This window comes from Lepidochelys olivacea (genome assembly GCF_965140295.1).
Source record: "Lepidochelys olivacea isolate rLepOli2 genome assembly, chromosome: 12".
NCBI classification, from domain to species: Eukaryota; Metazoa; Chordata; order Testudines; family Cheloniidae; genus Lepidochelys; species Lepidochelys olivacea.
This window is the reverse complement of record NC_140422.1, coordinates 15,487,073-15,505,617: the sequence shown is the minus strand read 5'-3', so window position 1 is coordinate 15,505,617 and position 18,545 is coordinate 15,487,073. Positions and strand designations below refer to the sequence as shown.

Here is an 18,545-nt window from a genome sequence, read left to right as displayed (position 1 = left end):
TGAATACATGCCTGTTAATAATGAACAAGAAAAGAGAACATTCTAAAGAAATATAGCAATATTTCAACTCGCACAGTATTCTGACAGAGAACATAATTTTTTTTTAGAGGATATGGTCCCTGTGGGAAATAATAAAAATATATTTTTGCAGTTGTGGATTCCCACAACAAAAAGGGCATGTTTCCATATATGTGTGTACATAGTGTGTCCTCTGTGATGGCTTGTTATGTGAGTAGGGAGGTAAGTGAATATTTATGCACAAATGATATACTGTAAATGGACAAATTTCTGATGGCACAGACATTGGAAACATGAAGCTATTAATTCTCCCCCCTCCTTTGAGATAGCAATCTGGTCTGGTCTAGTTTTAATATCATTGGCAGGACTGAATGGAAGTTCACATTGTGAATATATCTGAACCTTGGCATGCAGCTCAGTAGTGGATCTCTCTTTCCAGCGCTGCCAGTTTGAACAGTCCCAGGCAGACATTCACATTTTATTTATAAATAAGTTCAGCATGTGTGTATCTCCTTCACAACACTGAGCAGCAGACACCAAAGCATGCCAATAGTCCAGAGTAAGAAGGAAATAAGAAGCATATTAGAGAATATAGGGCTCCAATTTCAGACAACACAACAGGAATGATTATTCAAATATGTTACCGTAAAGTTCATATCTGCGGGCGTATGCATGTATATGTGCGCACGCGCACTACTTGGATACGTGCATATATTTCCCCTTACAGTGCTTTTGACACGTGCTGTGTTATTTGCACCCCATTTTTCTTTGTCAAAGGAAATCTGACATCAGGATGAGATTGTCTCATATCTCTATTGTGTCAGAGCTCAGAAATGAATAACTGATTTCAAAGGAAAATTCCCTTGAGCAACAAGACCAGTGATCATTCTGAGACAATGGTCGGCGAAGCTCAAAGGAAAGATTTCCTGACGTGTGAATTTCACACACCCCTCCCACAGTACTCTTGTTTTTGAGGAGTCTAATTTATCAGAGTACATTTTTCCCTGTTACATAAATCATACATTAAAGTGAAATCTTCCTATCTGAACATACGTACTGTACATCTGGAAAGGTTATTAAACATACCACTGGAATAATAGTTCTTGAAACCAGAAAGTAATTCTGTCCTATTTGGCTCTGTTCTCCTCTCAGCTCCACGCAGTGAATTGGAGTTCTGATACTCCGCACATGTGCAGCAGACCTTCCATTCACATCTTTGGAAGAGCATAGTGCTGGAATGAGAGAATAGGGCACTTCGTTCCTCTGGCAGAAAAACCCATAGGAGGGAAGTGTTTCTGAGAATTCACCTTGGTCCATTGAGAGGAATGTTGGGGAGATGCTGTGTCTTCACTTTGGAGGAAAAGGCCAGTGGAAAGGTCTTTTTCTAAATATATCCCATTTAAAAATATCTGAAATGGCAAAGTGTATTTTTCAGTGGATTGTCCATGGTTCTAAAGAAGCCAAGTCACAGGATGTAATATAGGAGCAGTTTGGTTTAAAAAAGTCAGTGTACAGTCATTAGGGGCCAGATTATGAGCCTGTTATTCATATTAGTAGACAGTTACACAGCTAGTCCCATTGACTTAACGAGAGTTACTCTTGTGAGTAACTACTCATCAGTGTAAGTGAGGTGCTCTCAATCTGTCAGCATAGAAGGTTAGTCATTACTAAGAGTCACTGATAGCCTAAGTGTGCATGTTACCTCTCCATTTCTGATTGTTCTTAGGGTGGTGCTACAGGGCTAGAATTAGAGTTGTTCAGGTGATCTGAATTGTGTATTTCCATAGTTTATCATTTTTCTGATGTGGCACCTTAGCTTTCCATGTTTCCATTTCCATGTTTTCCAGTATTGTGTTTTTGGAGGAAGCTACGCTGAAGAATGAGTCTTCAGTTCTTGTACGTTACTTAGTAGAATACTGAACAATTCTTTATGATTATTAGTTGTTACATTTCAGTAGTGCCCAAAGATTCCAACTAAAGTTGGGATCCCTGTATACTAAGTATTGTGTGAACACACAGTCCCTGGCTGCTCTTACAGTATAAGTAGATGTGATAGACAAGAGATGGGAGATTAAACAGGAACATAAGTGAAAGAACTTGTGGAAGGTCACCCAAAGTCAGTAGCAGAAGTGAGAATTGAATGCATTTCTCTGGGCTCCTACTTCAGTACCCTATAAGAACATAAGAAAGGCCATACTGGGTCAGATCTAGCCAATATCCTGTCTTCTGACAGTGGCCAATGCCAGGTGGTTCAGAAGGAATGAATAGCACAGATAAGCATCAAGTGATCTATCTACTAGACCACACTGCCTTTGCATTGTCCAGCCATGCGAGGAGAAAGATGGGAGGCAATGGATGTTGTTTAATTAGGCCACAACTTTGTTCACTTAAAAATATAGTGCATGGCAATATATTCAGATCATCATTGTTTCTGTAATAATTCCCACATAATCCCCAACCTGGTCCCAGCCATTCCACCGCTGGGACCTCATCACCTGCCCCTTGCATGAAGATTAAGAGACCTATGGGAGGGAGTGAGGGTTGGCTCCCTATTGTACCAGACGTAGAAGCCCCGAACCTCAATTCTCCAGTTCCCTTAAGGGATGCTTTCCTTTACTGCAATGCTTTCCCTCAATTCCACCTCCACCAAGTTCCACCAAGTTCCCAGATATTCACTGATTCCTTCCTTAGTACTGGACAAAAATATACCTAACCCTCAATCAGATTGATGGACCCCATCCTCCTTTAATAACTCAGGTGCCTAGTAAGATACATTCGAATATGGAATTACCCATCCCCCTTGGATATGTCTGTATTTTGTCACCTCCATATTTACATATCTCCTGATCTTATCCATCCAGGGAGGCTTCACTGCACTGCACCGCACCACACTCTGCCCTGCAACATGTCAGACCAAATAATCTTGGATCTTCCCCAAATTCCTCTTAGCTTTGTTTTTCCGATCCAGGTGACAGAGAGTGCTTCTCTGGGACTGCACAGGATATAAATGTTGCCCCCTCTTCCAGTCAGCAGGAAAGGAGTACCCTCCCCATTCCAGTCCAGCCATTTTCTGCTCCTCCCTGCTCTGTACATGTAAATATTCCCCCTTCATTCATCTCTGCTACCACTTGCAGGGGGAGCTCTTAAAGAGGCAACAACCGTTTTTCTTCCAGCCAGCCGCACAAGAATCCACTGCATACAGTGGTGGTGAGCACATTATCCAGAAAACAAGAAATAATACAATATCCTCTTAAGTGCTTTTTCATGAAGTGACTTTATTTTCTCTAATGAGCTTAGTTATCCATATCTGTCTCTGTCTTTCTCAGACATTTATAGAGCGCCAATCATCAGCGTAATCTAGGTGTCGTGTGTGAGTATGTGTATAATAATTTTAGTGAGTATATGTCTGTGTAGGCTGGCATTAATACAATATTAAAGCAAAAAAAGTGAAATACTTGTCAGGAAATCCTAAAGATTAAGGTTTCTACCTCATTGTTAACTTGTCTTCACTGTAAATCAGGTATATTTTATGGTATGCCATAGGTTTAAAAAACAAAACGAACTATTAAAAACCAAACATAGCATTCAAATTTAACAACAAAATGAGGATGAGACATTGCCACATGTGTGCAATACAGGTGAGTTAATGTTGTGGTAGAAATGTTAGCTTTTGGAATATCTGAACTTTTAACTTTATGTTAAGGGTCATTCTATTTTTTAAATTAATTTTCCTGTTGTATTTTTAAAAAGAAAATGCCAAGAACAAAGTGAAAAACACAGTTATAATGCTTTAAACAATAGCTTGGTTCTCCTGAAGTAGTTCATGCGATGAATCTCAGTAGTACTAAAGGTTTCAGAGTAGCAGCCGTGTTAGTCTGTATTCGCAAAAAGAAAAGGAGTACTTGTGGCACCTTAGAGACTAACCAATTTATTTGAGCATAAGCTTTCGTGAGCTACATGTTTCGTGTTGCATCCGATGAAGTGAGCTGTAGCTCACGAAAGCTCATGCTCAAATAAATTGGTTAGTCTCTAAGGTGCCACAAGTACTCCTTTTCTTTTTAAGAGTAAATCAAGTATAATAGCATCTCTTCCATTCAAGTTTGCTGAAATCCGGTTTCACCCTAAATATTATGACAGGTTTCAGAGTAACAGCCGTGTTAGTCTGTATTCGCAAAAAGAAAAGGAGTACTTGTGTACATCCGATGAAGTGAGCTGTAGCTCACGAAAGCTTATGCTCAAATAAATTGGTTAGTCTCTAAGGTGCCACAAGTACTCCTTCTCTTTTTCCTAAATATTATGAGACTTTTGAAACCAAGGAATCCGGTTTGATGTGATATAAGACTACTTTGACATTCCATCATAGACATTTTTCCTTAAATATACTTTTTTGCAGTGGCTTTGCCTCCAGAGAAGACAGATGGAGTTTGCAGTGGAGATGAAAAGAAAGCTGGGAAAGAAAGTGACACACGTACAAGTTCCAGGAAACAACTAAAATTTGAAGTAAGTCCCTCGTTTTTGAATGTTGAAATGTACTGAAACAAATAAGTTAGATAAATAGCCTATGGAACAAATACGGCCATCAGTTGTCTGTATGCAGTTCCCATTGATTGTATTGTACATCAGGTTGATATACATCAGAGAGCAGGATTTGGCCTTGAGTCTCTATTTTCCTATTTGCCTGGCTAATGTTCCCTAAGGGGTGGTTAGCAAGTTTTGTTCTTAAGTCAAATAAAGCTTAATGATGATGAGTTTTCCGCAGGAGCTGGAGTGTATGGTAAGGAGAATTTGACATTGCTCTCTACTTGTGAGCTTTTCAAGTATAACTTCATGTGCCACCCACTATGTTATCAAATCCTTATATTGGCTTTTGTAGACTATCATATTCAGTTAAATCTGCCTAGTGTAAAAGATATTTGTGAAAGGTGCCTTAGCCATCAGTCTTTCATGGCTGGGCCTCCAGAGTGAAATAACCTGGACCTTCTACACTGGCAATTCATCTGATTAGATGGAGGGGGAATAAAGATCCTGAGGGGAATTCGTCTGATGGCCTATTTCCTTGTAGACTTATAAACATCATAAAACTGCCAGACATTGTGCATAGTTGGCAGGTTTTGCTTATAAAGGGAGAGATTTAATAAATATGAGCACTGAAACATGCTGTCATCCGGCTAGAGAGTTGTTTGTCTTTCTTGACGAACAGGGAGGCACATTGGTACTGGCAGAAGAGCATGCATTTCATCTCTCTGTGCTCCAGCAGACGTGGCAAACTTCTGCCTTTCAGTGCTGTCAGTCTGTCATGTTAATGAGTTTTGCATTCATCAATTATTATGTAAAAGACCATCTAGCCATCTTGTAATGTTACTGGAACATTCATTTGCTTCTCTGGAAAAGGTTTGGTAGCCCCGTGCAAATTACTTTTTACTGCTTTAAGGCCAGCTTTTCCTTGAGAAATGCAAGTATTCCTATGATCTTAGTCATGTTGACAGGCTTCTTTCTTTCTTTCTTTCTTTCTTTCTTTCTTTCTTTCTTTCTTTCTTTCTTTCTTTCTTTCTTTCTTTCGATTTTATACTCTACCTTGAGTAATGGACATTTCACACACGTGAAAGACATGACAAATTACAGTTAACAGTACCCTGATGCTTGAATGTTGGTGGACACCTGGTGCCAATTTAGGGGGAACTCTACCATACCAGCAAAGACTATGTTTGTTCCCAAGTAGTTCTTGGCATGCCACAAAGGTTAGCACTTGGTACCAGGCTCCATGACGAATGCCGGGAAGATTGCCATGTTACTAACTAAGCAGGGCACATCCTCACATAAAGATCATAGACAGTATGGGACAGGGAACTACTAACATGTGGCAAGAAACCAAGTATTGGTTTGTTCTCAGAGTCAAAGCTTTCTAACCTTGTAAGCTAGGGGCTAGGAGAATGGTAAATCTTTCATTTTATGACTAGGTATAAAAGAATCAGAAATGCAAGTGTTGAGACAAGAAGTCTAAATCTGCGGTGGATGTGATTTGGCTTTTAAAGGGACTGGGAATGTTTGTGTAATATGAAACTGTGTTTCCACAGTAGAGTGTGGGGCACTTGGCAGCTTTCAGACGGGCTTGTTACAACAGAGAGAAGACTGCCTTTGAACTCAGCAGGGGATGGGGGTACTGTTAACTGCTGTAGGGAATTGGTTTCAAGTCAGCAGATCAACCAGGTATTTTGAGCTCTATCATGCTGAAGCTATTTGGAGCTGTTTATTTTACTTACATACAGTGGCTTTTATTTTAATTGTGCTGTAACTTTTCTGTTTGCCTTTTGTGGCTCTGGTTGACTCGGATTGCACAGGTCTCAAGAGAAAGCAAGCGGCTTGCAACCAGGTGACTGGAGTAGGTCAAAGTGCGTCTTTTTTTCTTGGTGGGGTGTTGCTGGTTTTCTTTATATACATTGATTGTTGTAGGCTTTCTTCAAGTCACTCTCTTGCTAGCAGGAGCATGATTAAAGTAAGGATCAGGCAACAGTACGTAGTCTGTGGTAAGGGATTCTGACCTCTCAGTTCCGAATAAAATTCAATTTCTGTAACTTCAATAGCATCAAGAGGGTTGCCAAAGTTAATAAAGTACATTGAGTATCTGCGTCAAGGGCAAGTTTTACCAATGGGCGTTTATACCATGCATCCATTTTGTATTAATGACCATTTCTGATTCAGTGGCATGATGCCTCATACTGTGGGTCTGTTTCTGCCATCTCTTTATTTTCTCCCTGAGTTACGTGGAGTTTTTCTTTCTGACTTTTTGTAGTGGGAAATCTTATATTTTGTTCTAAGAACTTCAGCAGGCAGCTTTCTCATACTTTTGTATTTTGTACAAGTAAAAGTAGAAAGTGTCTGTCTGTTTCCAAGAAGTTTAGCCCAAGGGTTTTAGGAAAGGAACCTTCTTGTCATGAAACTCCAGTGCAGTGGACAGAAGCTTACAAGGAACAAATCCTAAATGCCTCTCCCCTCGAGAAAGGAAGGAATAAAGAGAACTGCTTCTTTTTTACAGAGAAACTGAGCCTCTTCGGCAAGCACACCTTATGCTTTAGGTAATCAGTTGCTCTTTGCATGTTTCTTAGGAATTGCAATGTGATGTGTCTGTAGAGGAAGATAACAGGCAAGAATGGACCTTCACACTCTATGACTTTGATAACAACGGAAGAGTCACACGTGAGGTAAGCAAAGTATAGCTGCCCCTTTGTATACAGCATTTGCTAACAAGAGAAGTGTTTTATAACAGGAACATTTTTTTCTCCTATGAAGTAAACATTTCCTGCCAACTTCAACAGCAGTTTCCATGGACCCTTCCCTCTCAGAAACAAACTCCACCAATAGTTTACTGGTTTTGGAATTACTGTACCACCTTTTAAGCTGGTTGCTGTTTAGTGTCTGGGACTAGCCTTTAAAAGAAATAGTACCGGCATTTGAGGGGGGAAAAATCTGAACCAACTGAATCTCCAAACACATTGTCAAAACAAATCCCTGCAAATGTACATTGTTCAGTCTCCTGACCTACTTTTCATAATTCAGCTAACCCAATAGCAAGTTTGCCTTCGGAATTTTGTTCCCAATAGTACTGACTGTACCATTCTGTCCCTTTCATGAACATTGGGCAGAGATCTGTGCTGCCATCTCTTTCAAATTATAGACTCTCCTTGATAACCCTTGTGACACTTACTGCAGCAAAGCAGTCAGTGGCTATCGGTAGAAGATGTGTCCATACTAAGATTTTCAGGATGCATTTGTGTCCCTAATAAATAAGGGAACCCATCACAGTATAAGAATATGGACAGAGTGCAGTCATTTTTTTCAAAGTGTACTAACCAGAATGAATCACACTTCATGGAAAGCATCTTCTTCGAGTGCTTGGTCATGTCAGGTGTGTGTGCACTGCGTGCACCATTGCTGGAGATTTTTCCCTTAGTGGTGTCAGTTGGGCCTGCTCTAGCGTCTTCTGGAGCCACATGCTTATGTGCCAGTATAAGGGGCACTACCGGCCACACACCTTCTCAGTTCCTTCTTACCGCCCACTCTCTTCCGATCCCACCAACCATCAGCTCCGGCGTCCGGAAGCCGGAGGGAGCAGGGTGCATTGGGACAAGCCCTACCTGATCCCAGTGTCCTGATCTCTGGCACACCACTGGTCCCCAGCACCCTGCCACCGTATGGATGAAGAAGCAGGTATCGCTCCACCCTGGGTGCTGAGAGAAGAATCCTCTTCAGAGAATGTATTGGCTTATCACCTCAGCAGATCCTTCTCCTCTCACCACAAGTGGTCCCGTCACCCAGAGGTCACCAGATTCATCTTCCAAAAGTGGGGGCCTCCCCAGGTGGACTTGTTCGCCACCAGGCAGAGCAGAAAATGTCACCAGTTTTGTTAGCTGCGAAGGCACAGCCCAAGTTCCCTCTCTGATGTCTTCCTGATCTCATGGACAGACCACCTACTGTACGCCTTTCCCCCAACTCCCATGATTCACAAGGTTCTTCTAAAAAATCAAACAGGGCAAGGTAATAGTTACCCTGATACCACCAGCATGGCTGCGCCAGCATTGGCTCAGCTCACACTTGGATCTCTTGGTAGCAGCTCCCCTGTCGCTCCCACTCCATCCGAACCTGACTCACAAGACCCAGGCTGGTTACTTCACCCGAACCTCGCCTTCCTGCACCTACCTGAATGGATGCTGCACGGTCAGGCCCACTCAGAACAGGTTCAGCAGGTCTTGCTGGGTAGTAGAGAGCCTTCCATCAGGGCTACGTACTTGGCCAAGTGGAAACGTTTCGCTTGTTGGGCTTCCGAACATGATCTCTCTCCCTCTCGATCTTCCCTTAAGTCTATCTTGGACTATTTGCTGCACCTAAAACAACAGGGCCTGGCCTTATCATCTATTAAGGCGTATTTGGCAGCCATCTCAGCCTTCCAGCCCGCAGTGAATGGCAACGCCAGTTTTGGAAGAGTGCGGTTTCTATCAGCACGTTCATAAACTCTGAGCCCACCTCCTGGGTTACTGCTTGGGAGTCATCTAGCATGGAATGGACATGAGCAAGCACTCGAAGAAGAAAAAACAGTTACAAACCTTCCGTAACTGTTGTTCTTTGAGATGTGTTGCTCATGTCCTTTCCATAAGCCACCCTACTACCACTCTATCGGAGTTACAGACAAGAAGGAACTGAGAGGGTGCAGGGCTGGTGGTGCTATGCTTACACACAAGTGCGTGGCTCCAGAGCGCACTTGAGCCATCCCAACGGATACCACTAAGGGGAAAATGTCCCGCAACGATGCATGAGGCGCTTACACACCTAGCACGGAATGGACATGAGCAACGCATTTTGAAGAATAGTAGTTAACAGAAGGATACTAACTTAGGTTTTTACTTAGATTTAATGCAATGTACCATCACTGATTATTTGCAAAGTCTCGTTCATTGGCTTCTGTGTCTTTAAACGGTCAACTGTAGGCTTCATTCTCCTTTTGCTTTTAAGTCAATACCTTTGAAAATTAGCAAGTCTTGAGTGAACAGGACTAGGAAAAATACTGAAAACGTGGTGGTAATAGACAAGAAATGGTGCTAGGAGTTGTCCATGAGACTGAAGTGGAATTTCTTTTTGTGTTCACAGTAAAACTATCTGCCAAATGAGGTTATTGTGCAGGTTTTTGAGAAGAGTATCTAAAAGGAGAACCATTGTTAAGATTTATTATTTTATATTATGGTAGCACATAGTGTACTCACATGAAATCTGGACCCCAGTGTGCTAGGCACTGAGCAAGCACTTAGTAAGACACAGTCCCTGCCCCCAAAGAACTTAATATCTAAATAGGTGAGAGAGAGAGAGAGAATTATCCCTATTTCACAGATGGGGAGCAGAGGTACAGAGCAATTAAGTGACTTGCCCAAAATCATGCAAGAAATCGGAGGTAGAGCTGGGAATTGAACCCATATCACCTGAGTCCCAGGCCTGTGTGCCTTAACCACAAATGGAAGAATACTCAGGGGTGTCCTTTAAGCCCATGGCTGGAATTACCATTAATGTCATCAGGAGTTCTATGTGCTGAACATACAGAGCATAGGCTTTTCATTATGCATACAATAATTATCTGTGACTTTTGTGGTACACCAGAGAGCTTAATTTGACTGTACTTAGAGAATGTTTTGCAGCTACATTCTAACTCTGCCTACAAGAGCAGACAGCATATTAACTGAAACCAAATCTGTGCAGGGACTGAAGTCTGGGGTTTGCTATATTCAGTCCTGAATCTGTGCCAAATATTTGTCTTTTAGCCCAAGGGACCACGTAGGCTGATAATTTGCAGTTCTTCATATATGACCATGGCTAGAAATCAAGAGTATATACCAGTGGAAAGCTTTCCAACTGTTTACAACACTTGTTTTTGTCCCAGTAGGTTGCAAGATTCTGAATCTTAAAATTGTCATTTGGATTATCCATCTTACTTGTTGTATGATTTTAATGGTCACTCTTACACAAATACAGGTTTCAGAGTAACAGCCGTGTTAGTCTGTATTCGCAAAAAGAAAAGGAGTACGTGTGGCACCTTAGAGACTAACCAATTTATTTGAGCATAAGCTTTCATGAACTACAGCTCACTTCATCGGATGCATACTGTGGAAAATACAGAAGATGTTTTTATACACACAAACCATGAAAAAATGGGTGTTTATCACTACAAAAGGTTTTCTCCCCCCCCCCCCCCCCCGCCCAAACTACTCTCCTGCTGGTAATTTGAGATAGAGACCCTAGAAAGTTAGGAATTCCAGTTTTCAAATGGCCTGCAACTTCTCAGTCTGGTGGGTCTTCAGATATGGCTGTCACAATAATGGGCTTGATCCCGCAGTCTGGTGAACATCCTGCCCCTGATCTAGCAATACATTTAGCACATGCTTAATTTAGAGCATGTGAATAGACCCATTAAAGACAAAGGACACATGCTTAAAGTTTAAGCATATGCTTAGGGCTTTGCCGGATCAATGACAGGATGGTCAGAGCATTGGAGGATCAAGCCCAAAGTGAGGAAGATTGTTGCCTTCTAACAATGCTTGGTTGGCAGATAAGTGCAAATGCTTTCTGGACCAGTAAACTTTTCCAAACAATGGTCCAGAACTGGTGATCAAAATAATATCACCACTCCCAACCCCCATTTGCTGTGAAGTTTTCATTGGAGCGGCTCCTGGATTTGTTGTTGGATTTAATAGTAGGATAAAATTTTATTTCATACTGGAAAAGAGATTCAGAATGTAATCTATTGTGTCCAGGTGTTTGTGCCCACCATCTTAGAGTATCTGACTATCTTTGAAACATCTCAGTTTAGTTGGTGAGCTATCCGTGTTGTTTTGTAAAATGAACGTTGTACGATCACAGTGTTGCATACTTAATCTGAACACAATTCAGAAGGCCCAGGGACAAGGTTGTGAAAAGAGATTTAGTGATTTTGGAAGCCACAGTTTTTCGGTGCCCAACTGAGACACTTTTAAAGGGCCCCTGATATTTAGTGGGTGGGGATTCAGCAACCTTTACACCTCTTTCAGATGTCTCAAACTGGGTATGCAGAATCAGTAATTGCTTTTGGAAATATCGGCCGTTATGTCCAGAGAGTTTCTAAATGATACATACAGTGTGAAAACAAATTCAGTGAAAGTCATTTAGATGGAGTGCAACTTTTGTTCATGGGCTAAACATCTTTTGCATTAAAATGACTGTATTCATTTTGAAAATTCTAAACAGGATGGGGATTTGAGAACTAGATAAAATTCCCCCAGGGTTTTTCACAAAGACAGATCTTCATAAGAGTGTTCAAATTCCATCTTAGCAGGATTTCCTCTGGATCTTAACATCTTCTGAACTTAATGTGTCTTTGATTTTCCTCTTGAGACTGTTATGGTTTGTGACTTGGTCTTTACAATTAGAAGTTCAGATCTAGTCGTTCTTCTTTGATATGATATCACCATGTATTTTGGAGCATAATTATTGGGATGGCAAATTATAAAATTAGCATTCAATATCTGTACTTATAATATTGTTCTTAATGTTCTGGCAGAAGAGCATTTTATAGTCCTTTTGGTGTGGGGGGAGATAACTTTCTCTCTAATGTGGATATTATAAAACTTAAATAATAATGTTTCCCTTCATTCCATAGGGCATTAAGAGTCCAATTCATTATGTACTGTAGGCCTTTTGAGAACTGACAGCTGCACTATAATTATCTTCACATGGATATTTGTAATTGGACTTGAAACTTGATAATTGAACTAATGTGTTGTGATCCATGAGGTTTTATGTTGAGCCCTCTGAATATAATTATACTTCTGAAATGCCAACCCCTTTTTTCTGCTATCTGCTCTGTTTCATGAAGGTTGGTTTTGTCAGAGGATGGTTACGCAATTCTAAACATTCAAGAAAGTCAGTTATCAGGAGTAAAAAGCAGGGGTTTTTAGACTGCATGCTGGGTGGTTACCAAATGATGCTCTTTCAGATCCCAAATATGAGCATTTAAAAAATGATAAATGAATATAAAAAATTGATGTTTCAGTAAAGAAACATACTATCTGTAATGCTGGCAAATCCAGACTACAAACAAACTTCTAAATAAGACATTTGTACTTTTCTCTGTGAGCGGGAAGGGAAAAGAATCAATACAAATGTTTCTCTTCATCTATTTTTAAGTGTTCCTTGACTATTACTTTAAATACCCAATTTTCTCTCACATTTCCTACTTTTTTAGGGTGTGTGTGCTATTTTTCCACATATTCCTCTTGGCAGGAAGGTGAAGGGTTGTTAAGTACATCTGCATTCAAGACTCAGCCCCACACTTGTGCTCATTAGTAGCGCTCAAATCTGACCCGGAAAAATGACAGAAGAAGGCAGCTGGCCTCTGGGGCTGGGGGTTATGTTATTGAATTAGTCCTTAACCTTGATCTTGTAACTTGCTGTTTTTTGCTATATTTGTCACCATTTTGCTACCATTGGTGCAACTCCAGCTGTGGGAGCAACCAGAAGGAGGAGATGAGTTCTAATGTAGATAAGGTACTGTTGCTTTTACCAGCCTTTTTAGAGCAATTCTATATAAAAATCTCAGCAGTGGCTGCAACTTTGTCAACATTAGAGCCCACACCATTGCTACCACTGCTGGATTTGCACCAATCGGAAACATTAAGAAAAAGCTCACTGTAGACAGGGTCCTAATGGTTTGATAACTCCTTTAGGAGACCCAGACACACGTCCCCTCATCCATGTCTTTCACAGCTACGTTTTAATAGTCACATATGAAACTGGATGGCTGTTCTGGTTCAGGGTCAAACAAATTATTTACCTTTTACTTCTCTTCTCTGTTTAATTAATTTGGAGGGGAAAAAACTCCTCCTCTGGTATCCAGAATCGCTGGTTTACTAACTAGACCTAACGCTGACAAGCAGGTCTGAGATCTGGAAATACCAGGAAATATTGTCCTTCTCAGTGTGTGCCAATTAGCATTCCTTAGAAGCAAAAGATTAGTACCCTGAAGGAGGACTTCCTCAATCAAAATCTGCTCTGAATGGAATCAGTGCATAATATTTGAATGTCAGTTTCTGTTACTTTTGTTTACTAAACACATTAGACTTTCTTAATGTTCTCAACTACTACCAGCCAGTATCTTATCAGCGAGTCATTAATTGTGTGGGAGAAATGTTTGACAGCACCGTGTATGATAGAGCTATATTAACTATACACTTTGTAATAATTCCAAAGCAAACACTTTCTGAAAATCCTGTTAACCATTACTCTTGTAAACATACTTTTGTAATCAAGCTGCCTTGTCCATAAAATATAATGAGGTGAAAAATACACAGCAGTTAATACATTCTCACCTTGGGGAACCCAGCTGTAATGAGACACACGCATATTCTGGGTATGACATATACCAACTCTTAAAACAGTTTCAAAAAGCATTAGTTTTTTTCTTTTAAGAAGGAATTTTATAGCCTAATTTTGTTACATCATAGTAGCAATCTCAGTACGTAGTTTCAGTAGGTATCTCAGCACATCAACTGAAAGCCACCAGAAAGTAATTTATAATGACACAGCCCCACCTCCAAATTCTTTGTTTTTGCTGGTGTTATGAGAGCTGGATGAAAAACGAGGAAACAACTTTATGAAAAACATTCATGTTTTTTCCTTTTCATAGCAGTCAAAATGAACTGGGTTTTTTGTGTGAATATTACGCCATATATTTTAATCAAAATTATTATTTTTTTCATATTTGGAAACCATTTTGGTAAGTATTTTGGTAAAAAAATGTATAATTTTGCAAAAATGAAAATTTTTATAGTGACAATTTTTCACAAAAAGTTTGTTTTATTGGGGACAAGGGGAAATGCCATTTTTGCGTAGAAAAACTTTTCATGCAAAAAACTTTGACCAGCTCAAAGGATAATATTTTCCCTGCCTTAGGCATTTTCCAAAATTGTGGTTTGTATGTCAAGGAATTTAGGGTTTTTTTTTGGTAATTGGACCTGTAGAGCTCTATGGGGCTGTGAGGTTTCTTGAGCATGTTTGATTGTGCACCAGAAGAAGTTAACTGGTTGTACCTGACTGTTATCCTTAGTTCTTGACAAGTTTCTTCAGGAGGGGACAATTTCGCTGATGTGCTCGATAGCTGGTGCATGGAATGTAAAGCTTTGTCAACACCTGTAGATAGCTGTTCAAGGGATCTGAAGTCAGATAACAATCAGCAGAACAGGCTGCAAGGGTGAGCATAATTTGCGCAGTTACCATGGCATGTTACATGAAGACGAAAATTCTCCTTAGAGAAAAATGTAAGGCATGTTTGGAAGACCTTTATAGGCTTTGTAGCATATATCGTGGTGGGCCTGGTGCCAATAATTTGGGAGAGACATGAGCCCCACAATAGTTACCCTAGAGACAGCGCTGTGGGGAAACAGCTTCAGTCATAGTTCAAGGCTGATGTCCTGCTGACAACGCATTCTGAGTCTTCAGTCCTGCAAGGTTACCTCAGGAATTTGGATGATTCTCAGGATCTCCTTTCTAAGGAGGTACTGTCAAGCAGTCAGGAGGCAAAGAGGTCTGATTGCAGGAGGCAACTCAACCAGAAAGTTGCCAGGGCAGTAAAGTTGGTGGTTGCGTGAGCTGGTTTGCCCATAGGAGAGCTGTCAATGTACAAGACCCCAAATAGGGAACATGAGTAAATGAATCCCTTAATAAAAATCTTGGTGGTGATATCTAAGAGACAGGTGATAAGAGTGCAAAGAAGTGGATTAGGTTACAAAAGAGTACTTCTGATCTTGATTGGCTGGTTCATGCCCATCTGAAGGGTGCTTTCATTGAGTTCCTGATTGCAAAGAAGTTCTTATCCTCATGGAGGGAATTAGATATTAAAACTTGGGGAGCTTGACAAAATACGAAAGGTAGCAACACAATAGAAAAGCACAGTTTTAATGGGACTGTTGTGCAGTATGTTAAAATGCCTGGTGGCTGGATAGACTGAAGGAATTTGGGATAATTCAAACCCGTTTGGTTGAGAGTTGCAAATTTTTCAGACCTGATATGGGTGTAGATATATTGCTGGCTCAGAGAGTACATGATGTGTCTTTATTACAGGTGGCCTGCCTTGACAAGGCCTGGGAGTACTTCCTAAAATGTTGAGCAAGGGGTTTGTTGGGAAAGACCAAGACTGTGAAAGAGGAAAAATAGGGACCGCATTTGGGTGTGTGGGGGTTAGGCAGCCCCCAGTAACAGAAACAAAATCATTTGAAAAGCTGATGGAAGTACAGAACTTCTGTCTTTGCATGTTCTAGAGTAAAATGAGAGGGGTTAACAAGCAAATAGTACAAGCATATAGGATATTGGAACAAAAAAGGGAGATTAGGTTGTTGGGGACAAATGTATGAGCGATAACCATATTAAAATTGGCAGTACACGAAATGTTACCTGTGTTGGTTATCCGTATCCAAGGCAGGGAGAACGTAGTGGCAGAATACTTGTTGGGGAATGAAACAATAAGGTCTCTGTTCAGCAAAGCACTTAAATACGTGCATCAATCCCATTACAGTTAAGGAGGTGCTTAAGAACTTTGTTAAATAGACATGGCTTGGTGAATCGTGATCTGGGTGCATAGTATGAGACCTTCCAGAAGTTAGTTTAGAAAGGGGGTATTCCAGTGGTAGCTCTGTCTTGGTTTGGTTTTGCTTTTTTGTCAGCTGCAATCAGAATTTCAGCCTGTGAAGCTTTCTGTTAGGTGCTGCTCTTTCTGTTAAGAGACTTTCTAGTAGGTTTGGGAAAGTTTCAAGACATAATGAAAGTGTGAGAGGAGAGGGTGGGTGAGATGTCAGTCAGTCAGTTAGTCATTCCCTGATGCAGGCTTTCAGGCACCGATTCTTGTCAAAAGGATGAAAACAGGCCACCAGCACAGCTTATGACAGACCTTATACCTTTAGGGAGGAAAGACCAGAGAGATTTCTGTGGAAGGAATGGATAAGTTGCCAAATTCCGCTCTATTTCTACCAACGTAAGGGCTTGATCCTAAACGTTGAAGTCAGTGGGAGCAGGATCAGACCCTAAATCTGAAGTAATTCCACTGACTTTTGTAAAGTATTGCAGAGGTTGTAAATCAGGGCAGAATTTGAATCTTCTACATTAGACCTTTCAGGCTAGAAAAGGTGGAGCCTCACCTACTGTAAATCATTTGCCTTAGCCATAGTTTCAAGTTTTCCTGCATGTTCCACAGAAAGGAATATGTCTGTTAACTGCAAAATATTCAGCGTGTGCAGGAGATTAGTATTTGACTGTCTCTTTTAACGCTGGCTAGATAAAGAGGGGAATATACTACATCAGGTTAAACTGGTGTGTCTGCTAGCGCTCACCTGGGCGTGCTGAGCTTTGAGGCTACATTTCTAAGGGTTTGAACCATGAGTGAATCCTATAGAATTTGAGATTTTATTGAATGCAAGAACTAAGTCTCCATCTTTCTCAGAACCAGTTTTGTTATATTTAACAAAGGCGCCTGGAAAAGGGCGTTGTTCTAGGATAGGTCTAGGGTCAGAGAGACTGGTAGATAATTTATTACAAGTGTATTCAGTGGGACCTTTAAAGCCTGCTGGGCTTGATACACTTTGATCCTAGAATGGTGTCCATGACAGGACTGTCTGGTACTGATAGAAATAAATAATAAATGTGGGTTAGTTCACTCAGAGAATTGTCTCCATCGCAAGTAAAGAGCAAAGCAGTAGATCTCCTACTCATCTTGGCAATAGCTAGGTAGTATGGAGTAAGGACATTTGTGTAATGTTAATGAATGCTGACTGGTTTGGATAAATATGAGCTGACTTGCAACACCGCTCCTAAAAGAGGCTATGTTCCACCCATACATCAAGTAAGAAGAATGCGGATTCAGTAGTCCTTCTGTATGAGACAAATGGCTTATTTGAATTTGGTAATGCTGCTTCTGATCAGCCTCTGCTCAGTAAAGAACTTAAGCATGTGCTTAAGTCCTGTTTACGTCAATGGCACTTACTGTAAAGCACAAACTTACGTGTTTTGCTGAATACAGATGGACTTAATCTCATACTTAAATAAATGCTCGGCTGAACTGCAGCTATGGAGAGGAATTCTGAATTGCCCCTACACTTGCAATTTCTAAAGCTGCCGTAATTGAATTATGAAACATAGTTTTTTATCCCACCTATTATGAGACTGCGTAATGGTGATGGTAACCTAAAGAGAGGGATATATTCAGATAGGCCTGAATCTGAACACCAGATTTCAACTATCCTGAACTTTGGGTAAGTTCAGATTCAATTCTAAATGTTGTGACTCAGGCCTATCTCTGTAGTGTGTTGACCCAAAACACCCGCATTGTTTTGAGAAATTTGGATCAATCTGATTCTAGATGTCTAAAACTCACCAATAATGTGTTCTGTGGAATCTCTAGATATCAAAAGGGAATCACAGGAAGCAAACATCTTCCTGAGGCCAGGACTGGTTATCTATCATGTGCTGTGGAAATTGTGGATATGGGTCTGCTTTAAAAAAAAAAGGAAATACTTGTTTGGGTCGTGCAAACTCTGTTTTCCATTGCTATATAAATAATATTTTATACCTTCGCTGTATTTAAGATAATAGAGAGAAACTGGTAGGGAAAACTGCTAGTTAAACAGCTTATGGTATGTGTTTGGAAAATGTGAATAAACTATGTGTTTTTTCTAAGGGTGTTTTGATCTATTCTGTCCCATTTCATAACACTTACGCCATTTGAGCATAAGGAATATGGAAGAGAAGGTCATATGCTTGAAACACTTCTTGTATAGCTTTCACCTGATGTCCTAAGATCGGATGTATTTATCTGTAAATCCAGCAGGGAAACGTGGCTAAGGGTATGCCCATTTGAGAAACAGAAGACTTGATTCAATGAAGCTCGGTACTTTTGCGAGGCGCTGAGCACCCTCAGTTCCCTTTTGAATTCAGTGAGATTTGAGGATGTCTTGGCACCTAATTGGTCC

At 40.6% G+C, this 18,545-nt stretch overlaps 1 protein-coding gene across 2 annotated transcripts in view; it reads left to right on the top strand.

Moving 5' to 3' along the window:
- Nucleotides 1-18,545, top strand: part of NKD1 (NKD inhibitor of WNT signaling pathway 1) — a 141,963-nt gene that overhangs the window by 112,807 nt on the left and 10,611 nt on the right. Inside the window, exons 5-6 of one of the 2 annotated variants that reach the window (XM_084644373.1) lie at nt 4,412-4,518; nt 7,122-7,217. In XM_084644373.1, coding sequence (XP_084500499.1) covers nt 4,412-4,518; nt 7,122-7,217 — 203 coding nt within the window. The remainder of the gene's footprint in view (nt 1-4,411; nt 4,519-7,121; nt 7,218-18,545) is intronic. The other variant, XM_084644374.1, reaches the window with a different exon arrangement.